Genomic DNA, 18,449 nt, shown 5'->3' with positions numbered 1-18,449 from the left:
TTTATCACCCCCTCATTAGCCAGGCTAGCTTGAATGCAGTGGCAAAGTGAGCAGGGGACCCTCATCTGGGCATACCCTGCCAACTTAGCCTGGCTGATGAGGGGTGTTACCCCAAAACCGGTCCTAGGATGCTTGTCTGCGGTTCAGGGAAGACCTGGCTTGGCAGTTCAGGCTGGACTGTTCCCATGAGGCACAGAGTCAAGACTGATTTGCATATAGCTGGGTCTGAACTGAGGTGGTGAAGTGAGATAAAGAATTATGATGGATTCTACCCCAATCTATGACTGGGGTGAGTGTCTGAAAAGTTTCAGCACTCCGTCCATCATCTCCTTGTGTTTGCTTTGTTCGGCCTAAGTTGGAATGGTATGCCCGGCCGTGGATCCCATGCTTACTTTGCCACTGTATTCAAGCTAGCCTGGCTGATAAGGGGTGTTACCCTGAAACCGGTCTGAGGATGCTTGTTTTCAGTTCAGGGAAGACCTGGCTTGGCTGTTCGGGCTAGACTGTCCCCATGAGGCACAGGGTCAAGACTGATTTGCATATAGCTGGGTCTGAACTGAGGTGGTGAAGTGAGATAAAGAGCGATGATGGATTCAACCCAGGTCTGTGACTGGGGGTGAGTGTATGAAAAGTTTCAGCACTCTGTCCATCATCTCCTTCTGTTTGCTTTGTTCACCCTAAGTTGGCAGAGTATGCTCAAACGTTGGCCCATTGCTCACTTTGCCACTGGATTCAAGCTAGCCTGGCTGATGAGGGGTGTTACCTCCGAAACCGGTCGCAGGATGCTTGTGTCCGGTTCAGGGAAGACCTAGCTTGGCAGTTCACGCTGACCTGTTCCTATGAGGCACAGGGTCAAGACTGATGAGACATGTAGCTGGGTCTGAATTGAGGTGGTGAAGTGAGCTAAAGAACGATGATGGATCCAACCCAGAAATGTGACTTAGGGTGAGTGTATGAAAAGTTTCAACACTCCGTCCATCATATTGTGTTCACTATACGTAAGTCATATCACATTGCAATATTGTACAACACATAACAGGCTACAATAATATTGACCACTACTCCTGGAGAGTGCTATTGCATACCCCTGTATGGTCAAGACATCTAAAGTGTGACTTTAGGATGCCAAAAGTTCAACCAGCTAGTGAAGACTCACAAACGTGTGTGTGTACTGTTATAGCTCTGTTGAGGCTGTGAGAGAAGGTTTACCTGATATCACTTTCACCAAAGATGTGATTTTTTTAAAGATGCAATTTCAATTTCAATTTCAAAGCAGCTTTATTCGAGGTAAAAAAAACTCATAAAAGCACGATTATCAGTGTTTACATTTGGTAATAAAAACCACTTCAGTTAGCAAATACTAGTTAAAACATGCACTTAAAAGAATCACTTAAAACAGATTTAACACTATACTAGTTTAAAACATGCTCAGGAATCATTTCATTTAAAATGGTATATAAGCTACTTCAAATACATGATTGATAAAAACAAATCCTTAGAAAAATGTCACTAAAAAACAACGGGGGATCTACTCAATCATGTCAGACATTTTTTTCCTGATAACCCAGGCCCATCCAAGATATTTTGCTACTGCATATGAAATGACGGGTAAAGTGCTTGTGCGGATTAGTCTCAGGGCCACTGCACTATCTCGCGTGCCAAGGAGTCTACAGACAGCTTTTAGCCACACCCGTCTCGGGATGCTATAAGCTGTGCACACGAAGAGAAGATGGGCAATGGTCTCTTTGTCCGTCATACAGGCCGGACAAAGGATCGAGCTGCCAGGGGTCCACCTTCCAGTTAACGATCTTATTGGGAGTGATCCTGCTCGTAATTGGAAATAAAGCTTTCTGTCCCCGGGATTTGAAATCCCATCCGAATATGGCTCTAACTTAGGGAAAGCTTTACAATCTAAGAAATGACCCTCCATAGAGGAGGGGTCGGCAATGTTCCAATTACGATATTCAATCATTTCCCAATATTTTTCTTTTAAAGCAACCTTCGATGGGAATGGGACTGTATCGGGGTTCTCCCACAACCCTTTCATTCCCATTTCCGTTAGGTTTTTAGAGAGGTCTTTTAGCCATGCGATCTTGTGGAAGTGGTCATTCTTAATTACATCCAAAAAACCCTGGGCATAGTGGGCCAGATCAGGTGTTACCCACAACCTTCGCCAATATAGTATGGGGCGCAATCTAGCCATGCCTACTACAGCTTTTCTACCTAAATCATATCGTAGGGGTTTCATTGGTACACTTTTAGGTAGATTGGTAAGATTGCGGAGAAATTTATTCTCAGCAAGGGTTAGGGCCGCCAGATTGTCATACCCCCATATCTCGGCACCATATATTGCAGAGCTCAGGGCCTTTGCCTCATAGACTTGGAGGGCTGGCCGGATTGGCTTAGTCATAGATTTCTTGTGCTCAATCAGTCCTGCCCCTGCATTTTGGCAAAGTTTCAGAGCCGCCATGTGGACATGTTTCTCCCACTTAATGCCCTTGGCGATGTGTATGCCCAGGTACACAAAATCTGACACCATTTCAACTTTTGACCCATTTATGAAGAAATCCCCTTTGTGACTTTTGTGAGGGTTAAATGCCATGAGTTTAGTTTTTGCCACGTTTACCTCCAACCCGTGGTCAGTGCAAAAATCCTCAAATATCCTTAGCCCCCGTTGTAATCCACTGGGAGTTTTTGAAACAATGAGAGTATCGTCAGCAAAAAACAAAATCGGGGTTTTCTTTCCAGCCAGAGTGGGGGCGTCTACAGATTCTGACAGCATACGCCTAACTATCCCGTTAATATATAAAGAAAAGAGTGTGGGGGCCATAGCACATCCCTGACGTACCCCACGCTCTACGGGAAATTCTGGCTTGACTTGCCCATACCCCCCCCATTGTATTTTCGCATGATTCATCTCGTGTAGTCTAATGACCAGTGTCAGGATATCAAGTGGCATACCCAACTTGTTCAATATATTCCACAAGTTGGCTCGGGGCACTAAATCAAATGCTGCTCGCAAGTCAATAAAAGCAGCATAAATACTACCTTTCCCTAGCAAAACAGTCTTCCAGTGTAATAAAATAAACCGGAAGACCTGATCTATGGTACTTGTTGATTTTCTAAAACCAGCCTGGAATGGAGATAGGATTCTTTCTTTTTCTACCCAACCTAGGATTTTATCTAGGGTCAATTTCCCAATAACCTTTTGTATTGTATCAATAAGGCTGATGGGCCTGTAATTCCCAGCCTGCGTTCTATCCCCCTTCTTATAAATAGGGATTCTTACAGCCCCTTGCCAAGACCTCGGTACCGGGACACCCTGTGCTATAGCATTGGCCAACCTTAATATATACAGATCCCAGGGCGTTTCGTTTTGCAGAAAGACATCCGCTGGTACCCCATCGGGCCCTGGTGCTTTTCCTCGTGAAACAGCTTTCAGTTCCCGTTTCACATCGCCAATAGTAAAGGGTGGATCTATACTGAACACTGCAATTATGGGCTCCCTGAGCCTATCTTCCCGACTACATGTATATTGCGGACCAAAATGTTCGACCCAACTTGCCTGCGATACATAGTTGACAGAAGGTTCAAGTCCACCATCCATCCCCCACTTGACAATACTCCAAAATAGTTTTGAGTCTTTTAAAGCACTGGCTGGTTTCAGGGCCTGCCAGTGCACTTCGTCCCAGTCTTCCTAAGCCCGAAGGATAGTTTTCTTTTAATTCTGCCTTGCCTGTCTAACAGCTGTGAGATCTTTATTCTTTAGTGCAACACCAAGGGCTGCTCTCGCCGCTCTGCAGGATTTATTGTACCACCCCGCTCTTGTTGGATGCCTCTTGTTGCTTGCCGACTTTGGTACTTCCTTAATAAAATGACCCTTTATGGTTTCAAAAAATATCTCATGGAGTCTAGTGATTTGCCGCATGTCAACCTCTACTCCCTGAATACCAGCCATAGCAGCAATGGTTTTGTCCAGTTCCTTGTTAATATTTACCAAAACACTATCTTGCATTTTGACTCGTCCCCACTTTACCCGCCTCATGTCGTTTGTCGGGACAGTCTCAAGTAAAGGCTGCACCACCCTGTGTTCACCACCTTTCACTCCCCCCCACAAACTATGTGTGATAAATAGGGGATTGTGATCACTCTCCCGCCTTGTCACCACCTTCATATCATCAATACGGTGCCAAATTGACAGACTACAAATAACATAGTCTATCCTGCTTCTTGAGCGACCATTATCAAAAGTATTCGCCCCTTCTACGTCACTCTTGGTTCTTCCATTCAAAGCTCTGAGCCCCCTCTCACAACAGATTCCATTCATTTGGATGATATTTTCTGACCACCTACAGATTGATTTTAACTCTAGGTTAGGGATTCCTCACTGTACATCCTCCTCATCACCAGCGTGCCAATCACCGCTTATTATGGGCTCGTAGGTCATATTTAAATCCCCAGCAATGATTATATTATTCATGCTTGGCTGCAACCCTATCAGGGAGTCCAAAGCCACTAAAGCCTGGGATTTAAATCCCCCCGTCCCTCGAACATATACATTATAGATGTCCAAGACACCGAGAGAACCAACTGAGAGCCTAATCAGCTGGATATCCTTATTCTTGGTAGGTAACTCTATGACTTTCTCGAAGAGATCCTGTCGTACCCATACAGTTAAGCCCCCCTTTGGTCGACCCCTTTTGCCCTAAGTTGCAGGTATACAAAAATTTAAGAAACCCTGGAGAAACAGGGGCTCACATGCCCCAAGTCTCTTGAAAGAGACAAACGTCGAACCCTATTACAAAAGAAAGCCACTCTGGCGATTGCAATCTAGGGCAAAGCCCAGCAATATTCCAGGACAAAATCTTTCCACCCACACCATTGACCACTTGACTTAACCCTGCAAAATCTGAATCAGATGGTCGATTTATTTCCATCAGCCTGTCTGGGACCTTTCCTAGATCAAGGGCAAAATTGATCGGAGAAGTACCCCCTTCTAAAATAATAATACTAGTGACCTCCTCGTTTACCCTCTGATCCCTCACAGGAGTATCATTACAGGCCCCCATATCCAGTAGGAGTAAATCATTATCCAGATTCATCCTCTTCCCTGGAGGCTTACCCCCTAGACCACCAAATGCTACCAGATCCGGGGATATTTCTTCCACAGAGCCTACCAGAGGTGCCTCAGGGTTACAAATCTTGGTGCGTCAATCGCAATCATTTAAGCCAGATAAGACAGCATATCGATTGGATACATCAAGTTGCAGATGATCCTCCAGCCCAACTCCCATTGGTGCCCTTTGGGCGCTCAATCGTGGAATAGCCCAACCCTGATGTCCCTGGTTAAGGGGTGGCCTACGAATTTGCCGCTTGTTCCAGCTTTTGCAATGCTCTTCTTGGTCAGCCCTATAGAAGGAACCCAGGGGCAGAATCTCTATACCTGAGCTAAGGGATCCCCCCCAATATTCAACATCCCCAAGGATTCTCTCTGCTACAAACCTAGAATTGAAATTGGCCACAATACAGTCACCATTATTTGTTTTTTTAGACTTACCCACCCATGAAACTCGTCGGACCATGATCACATTTTGTCCTACTCCCTTCCCTTCCCTGGTATTATTAACTAGCCAGTGGGTGACCTTGTTTTTTAACTGGTTATAGTCCTCTTTTTGGCCTCAACTAGAGGCGGTACATTGCCTAAGACTACCACCAGAGGCGTTGCCTGTGGTGGTAAATCAATGATACTCTTTTCAACCTTACTCCCGGGTCTGATTGGACTAGATGTAACAGTGTTTACAGACTTGTTAGAACCCTCTATGCTATTTGGCTTACCAACCACCATCTGCTTGGTGGGCCTCCCTTCCTTAGGGCCCTGAATACTGTAAGGGTGTCCTATGTTGCGAGCTGTTGGTGCCTGGACAGGGGGTGCCGGTGAAACCCCGTTGAACTTGGTCCGCACATTCATTACATCCCCCTTCCCGGCACTGTCACAAAGCTTTTTTAGTGACAGAGTATTCTCTGTGGTATCCCGCTGAATTTTCTCCAGGTTTTGGTTTATAACCCTCATCCTTTCTATCAAGGGTAGAACGAGTGACTTTAACAACTGTTCCATCTGGGTAAGGAGACATCCTGGATCATTGGCATATTGTGTGTCCCGTACTATCCCATTTTTATCCCCACCCCCTAGGTTTATTGATTGCACAGGTTGTTGGGCCATGGGACTATTGTCTGGTGGTTTGCTAGTTCTAAGGGTTGCTTTTGGCGGTTTAAGGAACATTCTTGGAATTTTTGGCTTGCTCTCTGCTTGGTTCTCCCCAGCCCTCTTCCTTTTCCCTACTTGCGTCTTGGGGTTTTCTAATACCTGTGCATTTCTCAGCACATCCAACCACGCCGGATTGTCAGCACTGGGTGAAGTAACCTCGGGAGATACTGGACTATCTAGGGAAGTAGCTGAGAAGGAGAGAGTACTATAGCTACCCTGACCTAGACTTGGACTTCGCGAGCTAATCCCACTAATTCTGGACGAAATAGGTTTTTCAGGTGAAATAGCATTTTGGATATTGCCCAACGACGATCGTTTGGAACCCGAGGGGTCCAAAGATAGTCGTTTTTCCACAAGCACGATCTCTCGCTCTAGTACCACTGATGCTCGGGTGATGAAGTTATCCAATGTCCCTACCACACTACCTCCTATTTGAATTTGTGAGGCTTTTCTCCCATTCCCTGCCGACATGGCCTTGTTGGAAGCTAGTATCTTACTATTATTTTCAAATCGGCTATATGGAAAATCCCACTACATGAAAGACCGTCTAGGTGTTACATAAACAAAATGGTGTTAATTGAATCCAAGTCCCTCACACCACTTTTGCCTGGCAAGTTAGGGGGGTGGCCCAGCCCGGCCCGGCCACCTCCGGCCTGTGACGGCCTCGGACGGTCCCGCCCTTGTCTCGGACTTCTCCCGGGGCTCCCGCGACGTGGGAAATGAGGCAGAGATTTAAGCGCCTCCTGGCGCGATTGTCCCGGCCGCGGCTTCCGGCCGCTAAGGCTGCTGGGCTTTATAGTTTGGTAGTGCCACCGGCCCCCCCTCCTCACTGCGGCCGCACAAGGATGTTGATGAAGTGCGGCGGCGGGAGGCAGACTAGCGCGGCGGGGCGAACAGCAGGGTCTGTGTCACCTAAAGGCAGCAGGTAGAAGCCCACAGAGTCACAAGAGGATCGCCACAAGTAAAATTGTTTTTGCGTAGTTCCCCTCTTTAGTTGATTAATTAATCAATGCAAGAAGGTTGCATAATCCATGAAGAGCGGCGTCTTATCCTAGGGAGAGGGGTCGATGAAGAGGAAAATATTCCTTATCTATGGGCAACCTCACAACGCTAATAGGGGGTGGCTAGTGTAATGGCATCTTGTGGAGAAACAAGTAGTAAAAGCAAGGTGTGATTAGATATCTTTCAATTTCTACTATGTATAAGTATATAGACAATAATCACTTGTATGGTCCCCGTGATAATACACAGAGGTAGAGGACACAGGCAATGAATCTGGAGTATTACTCTTCGAAGTGAATGGCGATGCCATGCATGGTAACAGGAAGGATTCAGTTATCTTGAGAATGCAGCATTCTCTAAATATATGCACATAATGTGTGTTGATGTTATCAGTGACTTTGTGATGTCATTCTCCAGTTATACAGGTAATCCCAGTGTGAGTAGTTAAACTTACCAGTAGCCACATGTCACAGAAATCCCTAGCATCTAAATGATGTGCAAAAGGGGACTGTTGGAACTTGTAGTTGTTGTGTGTGCATCCAGGACAGGCAGCACATATGTCAGTGAAACAGCACCTGGTGTCGCAGACCACATGTATGTTGATAGAGTGCTAGTGGAGTTTGCTGTAGAAATGGTGTCCCCTCCGATGAAGTAGCTGAAGTGTCACATGAGTGCAAATCATGGCCTTTAATATCTGAGTGAAGGGGATCATGGAAAAGCATTTTCATACCTTGCTTCCCTTTATTTTTGTGCCATGAACTGTGGCATTGCGATAAGCTGGTGCTGTTGGCTGGTGATGCATGTGAATGCCTGTCACAAGCACCATGGCTGGCTTGTCTGTAGGAAATCTGTGGCTTGCCCAAGGTGTCCCCTGCGGCCATCTGGAATTATTGAGTGAACAGGAAATGGAGTGAAGTCAGTATTTTGATAAGTGCAGGGATGGCCTGGGAGTAGGCTATCCATAAAGGAGCTCCTGCTCCCAGTCTGCACCCATGTCAAGAATCACATCTGCAGGGAAGTGGTATATTGTAATGACTGCTCCCATGGACATTCTAAAGATGTAGACATTCTGTCTGTAAATCTCCTTTCCCCGTTAAGTATGTGTTCCTCAAAATGAAGGGAAAGGCAAAAAAGATATGAACTGATATGTTGAAAAAAATGGTTTGGGCTGTGACTTGTCTTTCATGCAGGCAGTCTGTGTTTGATCGGTTGATGCTGTAGAGACTTTCATCTACTGATGGGTATGGTGGGGTCTGGAATTTGTACTCCCCCTCTTTACACAAGCAGCTGTGTTGAACATGATTGAAGACTTGTTGCAATAAATCTTCTCTACTAATGTTATGTTTATTGTTGCATGCTGGTGTTTTCAGAGTCAGTAGTGGTTGGTGTGCTAGCATAGTGCGGGGCGGGCGGGCGATGGATGGATGAACGAAATAGTAAAAAAAGTTTTAAAAAGAACTTACCTGCGTCATCGCCGCCTACCAAAACATCACTGTTCTGCTTCCCTCCCCTCTCCAGCACAGGCTCTTAGCCTCCCCTGCAGCCAATACTGATGCTGCTCTCATGCATGAGGGCAGCGTCAGGACTGGCCTGAGTGCTCTGGATTTGCGCTCCCATGGAGACTGGGAGCCTGTGCCTGCTCTCTCAAACCTAGCAACGCTGCTCGGGTTGGAAACAGCTCAGTGCGCATGTTGGTTTGGCCTTCTGAGACAGCCGGCCAAACCTACATGAACACTTAAGGCAGTGTCCACCACTCCCCCTGGTGACTTACCCCGTGATGTCCCTGGCCCCAAGACTGATTCAATTTTATTTTTAAACTTTTTGGGCTGGTGGGGGGTTGACACTCCTCCGCCATTGTGGAAGAGCTGCTGTCACTCATAATTGATGAGGAGCCATGTATGGTTTGGGGTTCACTCACACAACCTCGATTAATAAATATCAATGTAAAAAATATCGATGTAAAAAATATTGATGTATAAAATATCGACTTTTATATAAATATAAAATAAAATAATATATATTAAATATTGACTAATTTTAACAAAATAAAATGAATTTAATATACATTTTAATAAAATATATCAAATAAACTAAATAAAAAAGATAAACAAAAAATATAATTTTATACAGATATTCACTTTAAAATACTTAATTAACTATTATTTTAAATTTATGTTAAAAGTTTAAAATGATATAAAGAATAAAAAGATACATCATTGATTTAAAATATAAAAAAACAAAAAGCGGAGGGGTAAAAATAACTATTCCAACAACAGTGAGTGCCACAGTAGGGAAAGTGTTGGATAGCGGAGGGGTAAAAATTACTATTCCCACTCCAGTGAGTGCAGCAGTAGGGAAAGTGTTGGACAGCGGAGGGGTGAAAATTACTATTCCCACTCCAATGAGTGCAACAGTAGGGAAAGTGTTGGATAGAGGAGGGGTAAAAATTACTATTCCCACTCCAGGGAGTGCAGCAGTAGAGAAAGTGTTGGATAGCTGAGGAGTAAAATGTATTATTCCCACTCTAGTGAGTGCAACAGTAGGGAAAGTGTTGGATAGCCGAGAGGCAAAAATTGCTATTCAGACTCCAAGAGTTAAATAATATATATATATATACATAGAAAATTACGAAAACGTATAAAATAAATTAGTATGTTAAAAATTGAACAAAAATATATTATATATATAGAAAGAAAACATATTATAATATGAATTACATATATTACATACCTACACATATTATATAAAAAATAAAAAATACATTAAAAAATAATTCTTTTAAACTAGAAAATATTAACAAAAACTTGAATTAATGCACAAATGTATTTATTTTATTTCCTTCACTATAACACCACACCAATACCAACACGCTTCAACATTTTAAATTGACACACAATTTAACACTATAATGTCCACAACACAGCAAAATAATAAAAAAGAATTAAAATGTATTTTTAAATTAAAAACTATTACTATTAACAACTAATTATAAATAAATTAAAATGTATTTAATACCCACCCGTTATCCCTTTAAATGTAAAAACAACACACAAAAAATAAACAATTACCCAAAATAAATATCAAATAATCAACCCCTTCCGCACTCATGACGAGCTCAGCTCGTCATGAGTTACGACGCTCGTACGCTCATGACGAGCTGAGCTCATCATGTAACGCGGCTTTTGAAAAAATGCAGCGCACAGCGGGAAAACCGCTAGCGCGCATGCGGTTAACATTAACAACTATATATCAATTGATTAAACACAAATTACTTCCCATCCATTACCACTATAAACACCACAACATACACCTACAATTAATTACACAATTGCCATAATACATTTTTTATGAATTTAAGTAATATCAATAAACAAATAATGATTAACAAAAAAAACACGTAACACCCTTCACTCCTATAAACACCAAAATGAACACCTACAATTAATTACACAATTACCATAGTTAATTACCAATTATTTAATCATAATTAATTAACAACCAACTATTAATTTATCAATTAAAAATAAATGACTTCCCACCCTTTACACCCATAAACACCAAAACACACACCTAAATTTAATTACACAATTACCATAATTAACTACAAATGAAATACTTTTTATTAATTAACATCAAATTATTAATTAATTAATAATACATTACTTTAAACATTTAACACTATAACATCTCAACTAAACAGATAATAATAAATAAAAAATAATCAATTAATTTAATATAATTAAATTACTTCCCACCCTATTCCCCTATAAACCCACAACCTGCTACGGAACTAATATAAACACCTAAAATAATTACACAATTACCATAGTTAATTACCAATTAATCACAATTAATTAACAACCAACTATTAATTCATCAATTAAAAATAAATTACTTCCCACCCTTTACACCCATAAACACTAAAACACACACCTAAAAATAACTATCCCAACAACAGTGAGTGCCACAGTAGGGAAAGTGTTGGATAGCGGAGGGGTAAAAATTACTATTCCCACTCCAGTGAGTGCAGCAGTAGGGAAAGTGTTGGACAGCGGAGGGGTAAATATTACTATTCCCACTCCAGTGAGTGCAACAGTAGGGAAAGTGTTGGATAGAGGAGGGGTAAAAATTACTATTCCCACTCCAGGGAGTGCAGCAGTAGAGAAAGTGTTGGATAGCTGAGGAGTAAAGTGTATTATTCCAACTCTAGTGAGTGCAACAGTAGGGAAAGTGTTGGATAGCCGAGAGGCAGAAATTGCTATTCAGACTCCGAGAGTTAAATAATATATATATATACATTGAAAATTACGAAAAACGTATAAAATAAATTAATATGTTAAAAATTGAACAAAAATATATTATGTATAAAAAGAAAACATATTATAATATGAATTACATATATTACATACCTACACATATTAGATAAAAAATTATAAATACATTTAAAAATAATTCTTTTAAACTAGAAAATACTAACAAAAACATGAATTAATGCACAAATGTATTTATTTTATTTCCTTCAGTATAACACAACCCCAATACCAACACGCTTCAACATTTTAAATTAACACACAATTTAACACTATAATGTCCACAACACAACAAAATATTAAAAAAAAATTAAAATGTATTTTTAAATTAAAAACCATTATTATTAACAACTAATTATAAAGAAATTAAAATGTATTTAATACCCACCGTTACCCCTTTAAAAGTAAAAACAACACACAAAAAATAAACAATTACCCAAATTAAATATAAAATAATTAACATTAACAACTATATATTAATTGATTAAACACAAATTACTTCCCATCCATTACCACTACAAACACCACAACATACACCTACAATTAATTACACAATTGCCATAATAATTTTTTTATTAATTTAAGTAATATCAATAAACAAATAATGATTAATAAAAAAAAAACATATAACACCCTTCACCCCTATAAACCCCAAAATAAACATCTAAAATTAATTACACAATTACCATAGCTAATTACCAATTATTTAATCATAATTAATTAACAACCAACTATTAATTCATCAGCTAAATTTAATTACACAATTACCATAATTAACAACAAATTAAATAATTTTTTATTAATTGACATCAAATTATTAATTAATAAATAATAAATTACTTTAAACATTTAACACTATAACATCTCAACTAAACAGATAATAATAAATAAAAATTAATCAATTAATTTAATATAATTAAATTACTTCCCACCCTATTCCCCTATAAACGCACAACCCGCTACAGAACTAAAAATGCAAAATTCAAATAAAAAAAATTTAATAACTACTACAAATTCGACACATATTAAAAATATAAACAATTCTTATACAAAAAACATACATCACTTACATGTAAAATATATATTAAACTACATATTACTAATTAAAAAATCAATATTTTTAACAACTATGGGCCAGATGTAGGTAATTCATATTTACCGACTCTTAAATACCGAATTTTACCAATTCGGTATTTAAGAGTCGGTAAATATGAAGGGGGGAGATGTAGGTATTACAGAATCTGTAAATAACGAATCGTTAAGATTCGGTATTTACCGATTCTGTAAATACCGAATCGGTATTGCCTATTGATTCCTATGGGCCTTGAAGCCCATAGGAATCAATGGGCAATACCGATTCTGTAATTACAGAATCGGTAAATACCGATTTTAGCAAGGGTGCAGGGGGTGTCACTTTGACACCCTCTAGCACCCCAAAGACGGGCATGTTTGCCATGTGGCACACAGACATGCCCTAAGGGCATGTCTGTCTGTCACATGGCTAGGTGTGCATGCACACATGTGCATGCATACCTGGAATCGGTATTTTACCACCCAATTGGATTGGGTGCTAAAATACCGACTCTGTAAGGCCTTAGGGACTCTGAAGAGTCCCACCTACATCTGGCCGATACCGAATCGGTAAAAATACAGATTCGGTATTTTACAGATTCGGTAAATTTACCGATTCGGTAAATTTACCGAATCTGTTAAAATGGCCCCCTACATACCAAATACCCATTTACCGGTCGGTAAATGGCCTCCTACATCTGGCCCTATGTTCTTGAAAACGATATTAAACACTTCAATATTTTTAAAAACGATATTCCTTACCTTAAGTCGATATTCTTGACCACGATATTCTTGCAGCCGATATTTCTGAACCACAATATTTCGGACTCGATGTTTGTGGAACTCGATATTTTAAACTCAATATTCTGTCTGCACACCATGGGGCACATTAGGATGGCGGGCGGGCTTTGCCCGCCCGCCATCCTATCGGAAATCCGGCCCGCCCGCCCTAAGGGCGGGGGTCCCTCACGCATCATTAGGATGTGCCCGACACAGTGGCGGGCACATCCTGTATTTATAGTATTGTGGCGGGCGGAGCTCTCTGCTCCGCCCGCCACAATACCATAAATGCTTTGCATCATTTACATAATCAAAGCGGCAGGCACCGCGCGGTGCCTGCCGCTTTGATTATGCAAATGCCGGGGGGTACCACAGGTTCCCCCCCGTGTGCCACCCCCCTTGGGCCTTCACTCTGGGGGCCCACAGGGGGCCCCCAGAGTGAACACCGCCTGTCTTTCCGTGGCGGCATTGCCACCGCGGAAAGGCATTGCACACTTGCCATTGTAATATGGCTGGCGGTGTCTCATAGACACCGCCACCATATTAATCGTTTTCCGCCCCGGCCGCAATGCGACCGGGGCGGAAAAGTGGCGGGCGGTGTTTTGCTCCACCGTGGTCCCCCCGCCATTCTAATATGGCGGGGGAATACAGGGAAGGATGGCGGGCGGATTGCCCCCGCCAGGCTGGCGGTGGCTACCGCCGGCCTGGCGGGGGCAATCCGCCCGCCATCCTAATGAACCCCCATGTGTGGCTCACTCGAAGTCTTGGCTGGAGTAGATTTGATCCTACCTGTTCAGTGGTACTACTCGAGTAGAAGTGGAGGTTAATTTTGAGAACAACAATTCATCTTAATCTTTTGTGGGCATGTTTTAGCATTTGAGTGTACCTGCCTGTGCTTCTCCTATATTTTTTCCTTTTTTTCTTCCATTTCTTTTTAGATGCTTTATCCCTCCTGCAGTTACACTAAAAAAGTAGGCCTCAGCATGAAGAGTTGTTTGCACTCATGGTGGAGTAGAGCAGGTTTAGGCAAAGTTCTTCAGCTGGGGATTAGTGGATATTATGTATGAGTATGTAAGGTAGTACTACAGGAGTACTACATTGTGTACTCAATAATGCTTTGTTGAATACGCGTAACAGTGTTTTCTTAAAAAAATGTCAGACATCTGTTCATATGTAAACCCTCAGAGGAAGAGATGTACAGAAGAGCTAGAATTAACATTTGTACAGACATCACAAGAGTTTCGTAGACAAGGATTGATTAGCAATAAATAGGTGAAATGTTTAACTTGTTAACATTTTTCAAGAAAACCCATGCATCAAAACTTATTGGACACAGTGTACAATGCTATACAGACTTGATATGAGCATGGCCGAAAGAGATTTAAATCTATTTTAAAGGGGAGTGTTGCTTTTAAAGTGGAAGTTCAAACCAATTGAGTTTTTAATGATTCATATCTTTTACTGTAGTTTTAAATTCCAACAAGAAAAAACAGTGCCAGTTTAATGTAAACTCTGAACAGAGAGTTTTTTATGTGCTTGTCAGCAAAACATTATCAAGTGAACATAAAAATATTAAGCCCCTCCCCCATCCTCCCATGCACCATTTTACTTGCTTTTGAGTATGCAGTGATATATACTGTTTTATTGTATCTCAGGAGTTGCAGGTAGCCACAACAAACTTAGGTACTTGGGGCAGGTAAGCTCCGGGAAATCCTGTGAAAGTAAGGACAGAAAGAAAGGTGGGAGGTGAAATAGACCCAGATTCCATAAAATTGATCGATACCATGAATGCATTCGAACTATCCCTAAATACTAAAGGTTCCACGCACAGGGCAGGACATATACTTGATGGGATCTTTTCCAACTATTCGGCTATTACTCTACTCCCATCTCTCCCTCTCACCTGGTCCGATCACTGAGCAGTTAACTGGCAGATACAGACTGAGAAATTCACCATGCACAGAAATACTATCCAACAACCCCCAAGTAGAGCCTGGCACAAATTTCGGCCGGCCGAACGGAGAGACGCCATCCCCCCTGGACCCTGGCAACTGGCCGATGACCTGAAGCTAAATGTTGAAAACTTTTCGCTCTGGCTAAACTCAGCCCCGGACATAGGAGCACCAATCAACCATAAAACAGTAGCCAAACAAGTATCCCATCCCTGGTATAATGAAAATCTTAGGATCTCAAGGCAGGATTGTCGAAGACAAAAACAAAAATGGAGAATAAATTATGGGTTAGAGGAGAAAAACATCTACAAAAATATACTAGCTGAGCATATATAAAGTATCCTAGCAGCAAAAACCTCATACTGAACATATTAAAGCAGCTTGTCATGCAAACAAATCCCTTTTTCTAGTTATGAAAAAATTGATAACACCAGCTAGCCCTAACCATGCAGTAATAAATCAAAATATCTGTGATGTTCTGGCAAACGTTTTTCAAGAAAAGGTTGCTAACATTTTTAATAATCTTTCAGGGAAGAGGGTAGCTGGTCAACAGGATGGGTGTGCCTTAACTGCCTCAGTGGGTAAAACCAGATTCTCCACCTTTAAGGCCCCTCCAGAAGAGCAACTAACAAAGCTAATTCCACTAATTAAATCTGGGGCGCCTCAAGATGCCTGTCCCCCTAAAATAATTCATATGATCCCTGCACAAGTGGCACAATATCTGGGCCATATTCTGAACAACATGTTTGCAGGAGGAACCTTTCCTACTGATTGGATACTTGCCTCCATTCTGTCCCTGTTATAGAAAGATAATCTGAATGCACTGGATCAGAATAATTACCACCCAATATCAAGATTTTGCTTTGCTGCCAAGCTGGGCGAGAAAATATTGAATCAACAACTCTCAGAGTATCTAGAGAAAATCCTTCTACTGGTCAATACACAACACGGGTTCAGAAAAAATCATAGCACTGAATCTGCTCTGGTGGTAGCTACGGAGGATATTCGGGAAATGCTAGACATAGGAGGGACAGCAGCCCTGATTTTGTTGGATCTCTATGCAGCGTTTGATATGGTCAACTATGAGATCTTGGCTGACCATATGCGAAGTCTGGGGTTAGAGGATACAGCATTAGATCTCCTCCAATCCTTCTTGGTTAACAGGCAACATATTGTGACGATGGACAAGTTACATCTAAGCCTTTCTCCCTGCCCTCTGGAGTTCCCCAGCGATCAGCACTGAGCCCAACACTATTCAACCTTTATGTTACACCACTCGAGACAATTATGAAAAATGCTGGTTTTCTCCTCACGTCTTATACCGATGACACCAAATTGTGGTGTCACTGGTAAAACCTAAATACAACTCTGGTATGGCATTCAGAAAATGCATGAGCAATGTGAGCAAGTGGATGGACCACACTTGCCTTAAATTAAATGCCTATAAAACTGAGGTCATCCTCTGTGGTAGAAACCCTGCAGTTTGGACAACGGTGTGGTGGCCACCAGAGTTGTACTCACTTCCTGAACCCTCAAACAAAGATAAAAGACTTAGACGCCCTGGTAGACAATGAACTGAAATAAAATTACATGTCTCATTTTGCTCCCTAAGGCTCATAAAAAAGCTAAAAGAATTCCTACCTCCCGAACTTCTGCGAACTGTTATCATTGCATTGGTACTTACAAAGGTCGATTACTGCAATAGTCTCTATCTTACTCTCACAGTGGGTCTCTTTAAAAGGCTTCAGACTTTGCAAAATGCTGCTGCCCGTTTCCTTTTCAAAATTCCTAAACATGAACCGGCTAGAGGAGCCATCATGAAACTACACTGGTTGTCAGTTAGACAACGATGTAGGTTTAAGGCTCTCTGTCTGGCCTATAAATCATTTTATGGACTGGGTCCGGCCCACTTCAAGGAGAAACTCAAATGGTACGTCCAGTGAGGATGCTTCACTCAGGCTCAGCCATTAACCTGACTGTCCCCTCATTTGGGAGGACCAACTGGGGTGGGAAGAGCTTTTCAGGGCCACAGCTGTGCTCTGGAACAGCCTTCCAGAGCTCAGCTGCTTCCTCTTTACTTACTTTCAGAAAGGCCTTAAAGACCTGGTTTTTCTTGCAGCATTAGAAGGCACCTGGTCATCTGCCTGACTCGCTTCTGACATCTGCTCTAGCTACCCTTGTTTTCTATAGCCCCATGAGACCAAAGACATAAGTTGCTCTATTTAAATTATATTAATTCATTCATGCTACACACACTAAAGGGTATGTGGTTAAGTACTTGGTCAATAGGTTCATTAACTCGCTAAAACATATTTACATGCCGGTGCATTACAAATTCTACATGCCATAACAGAAAATATTTAATGCCAACCTTATATATTTATACATTTCCAGTCTCAGTCCAGTATAATCCCTAATACTTCCACCTTCGAAGATAGCACTACTTTGTTTTTATTAAATTCTAATCTTTGGAAGTCTGCAAAGTGGGGACTGCCCCCATAAACAAAGTTATTCCACATGCACCGTAGTGAGGCTTTCCGACGCAATGCATTCCTAAACGTATTCCTATCACAGTGGGGTAAATGTGTACTTGTCATAGGAACAGCTCCAAATTTAGCAGTGATTGAGGACAAGGTGTTTCTCCATATGTAAAATTTCAGACCACATAGAAAATAAAAACGTTTTACTGTGCAAATGCACTTTCCCATTCCATTTACGCACGATTAAAGGTTTTCCATGTACATTTACATATGCGTAAATGATAATTGATGAACCAACAATAAATTCACAAGGACCTCCACGATGACTCCTGGGAATCTTTGACTATCACAGACTCCTTGAAGAAGTCTAGGTATCGTTTGTGAATTTAGTAACAGTAGGACATTAACAAAAAATCTTGTGTAAGCCACGAATTGTTAGTTTGTATCACTTTGTTTCTCTGTAGAATACTACGAAGCACCGAATAGCAAGGAGTCTAGAACAGAGTGAATTCTTAAAGACCCTCAAGCATTCAGAAGAGTCTGGGTTTTCAAAATGCGGTCCATGTTGGGTAAGAGACCCTGGTGGCAG

At 41.5% G+C, this 18,449-nt stretch overlaps 1 protein-coding gene across 10 annotated transcripts in view; it reads right to left on the bottom strand.

The window, feature by feature from the left end:
- TOP6BL (TOP6B like initiator of meiotic double strand breaks) overlaps positions 1-18,449 on the bottom strand; it is a 2,208,219-nt gene that overhangs the window by 1,278,244 nt on the left and 911,526 nt on the right. Inside the window, exon 11 of one of the 10 annotated variants that reach the window (XM_078660852.1) lies at positions 15,027-15,141. The exons of the other annotated variants lie outside the window; for them this stretch is intronic. Coding sequence (XP_078516978.1) covers positions 15,080-15,141 — 62 coding nt within the window. The 3' untranslated portion in view covers positions 15,027-15,079. Of the gene's footprint in view, positions 1-15,026; positions 15,142-18,449 lie in introns of those variants that run through there. 10 annotated transcript variants of the gene reach the window in all.

Source organism: Lissotriton helveticus, chromosome 9 (genome assembly GCF_964261635.1).
Source record: "Lissotriton helveticus chromosome 9, aLisHel1.1, whole genome shotgun sequence".
Taxonomy (NCBI): domain Eukaryota; kingdom Metazoa; phylum Chordata; class Amphibia; order Caudata; family Salamandridae; genus Lissotriton; species Lissotriton helveticus.
Note: the sequence above shows the minus strand (reverse complement) of the source record. Positions and strands in the feature narration are given on the sequence as shown.